Raw genomic sequence first — 326 nt, 5'->3', positions numbered from 1 at the left:
AAAAAAAAAGACCACCTTGTTCGAAAATAAGAAAGGTATACTTACCTAAATATTTTTGAGGTGCTGTTGTAACTAGGAGAAAACAGATAAGGTACACTTGTGAGAAACACATAGTACACTGGTACCATGTTAAAAGCAGAAGAGAAATTGGCAAGGTTCATTTCAAATAAATAAAACAGATACATACTTTTTTGGCAATGTGGGCAGCTTAGGCAAGAGAAGATTGGATTCATCCTCAGCATTATAAAATGATGTCAAAACACTAAAAGAAACAGGAGCCAAGCATTACACAACAGCAAAGATTCTACTCCTCTTTCCATTAAAAA

General features: G+C 34.0%; 1 protein-coding gene across 1 annotated transcript in view; it reads right to left on the bottom strand.

Moving 5' to 3' along the window:
• The window catches only part of Anapc4 (anaphase promoting complex subunit 4), a 32,991-nt gene that overhangs the window by 25,274 nt on the left and 7,391 nt on the right, over window positions 1–326 (bottom strand). Inside the window, exons 4-5 of the mRNA XM_031391069.1 lie at window positions 188–262; window positions 46–72 (exon numbers count right to left, since the gene is read on the bottom strand). Coding sequence (XP_031246929.1) covers window positions 46–72; window positions 188–262 — 102 coding nt within the window. The remainder of the gene's footprint in view (window positions 1–45; window positions 73–187; window positions 263–326) is intronic.

The sequence above is a fragment of the Mastomys coucha genome, unplaced genomic scaffold (assembly GCF_008632895.1).
Source record: "Mastomys coucha isolate ucsf_1 unplaced genomic scaffold, UCSF_Mcou_1 pScaffold22, whole genome shotgun sequence".
NCBI lineage: Eukaryota > Metazoa > Chordata > Mammalia > Rodentia > Muridae > Mastomys > Mastomys coucha.
Note: the sequence above shows the minus strand (reverse complement) of the source record. Positions and strands in the feature narration are given on the sequence as shown.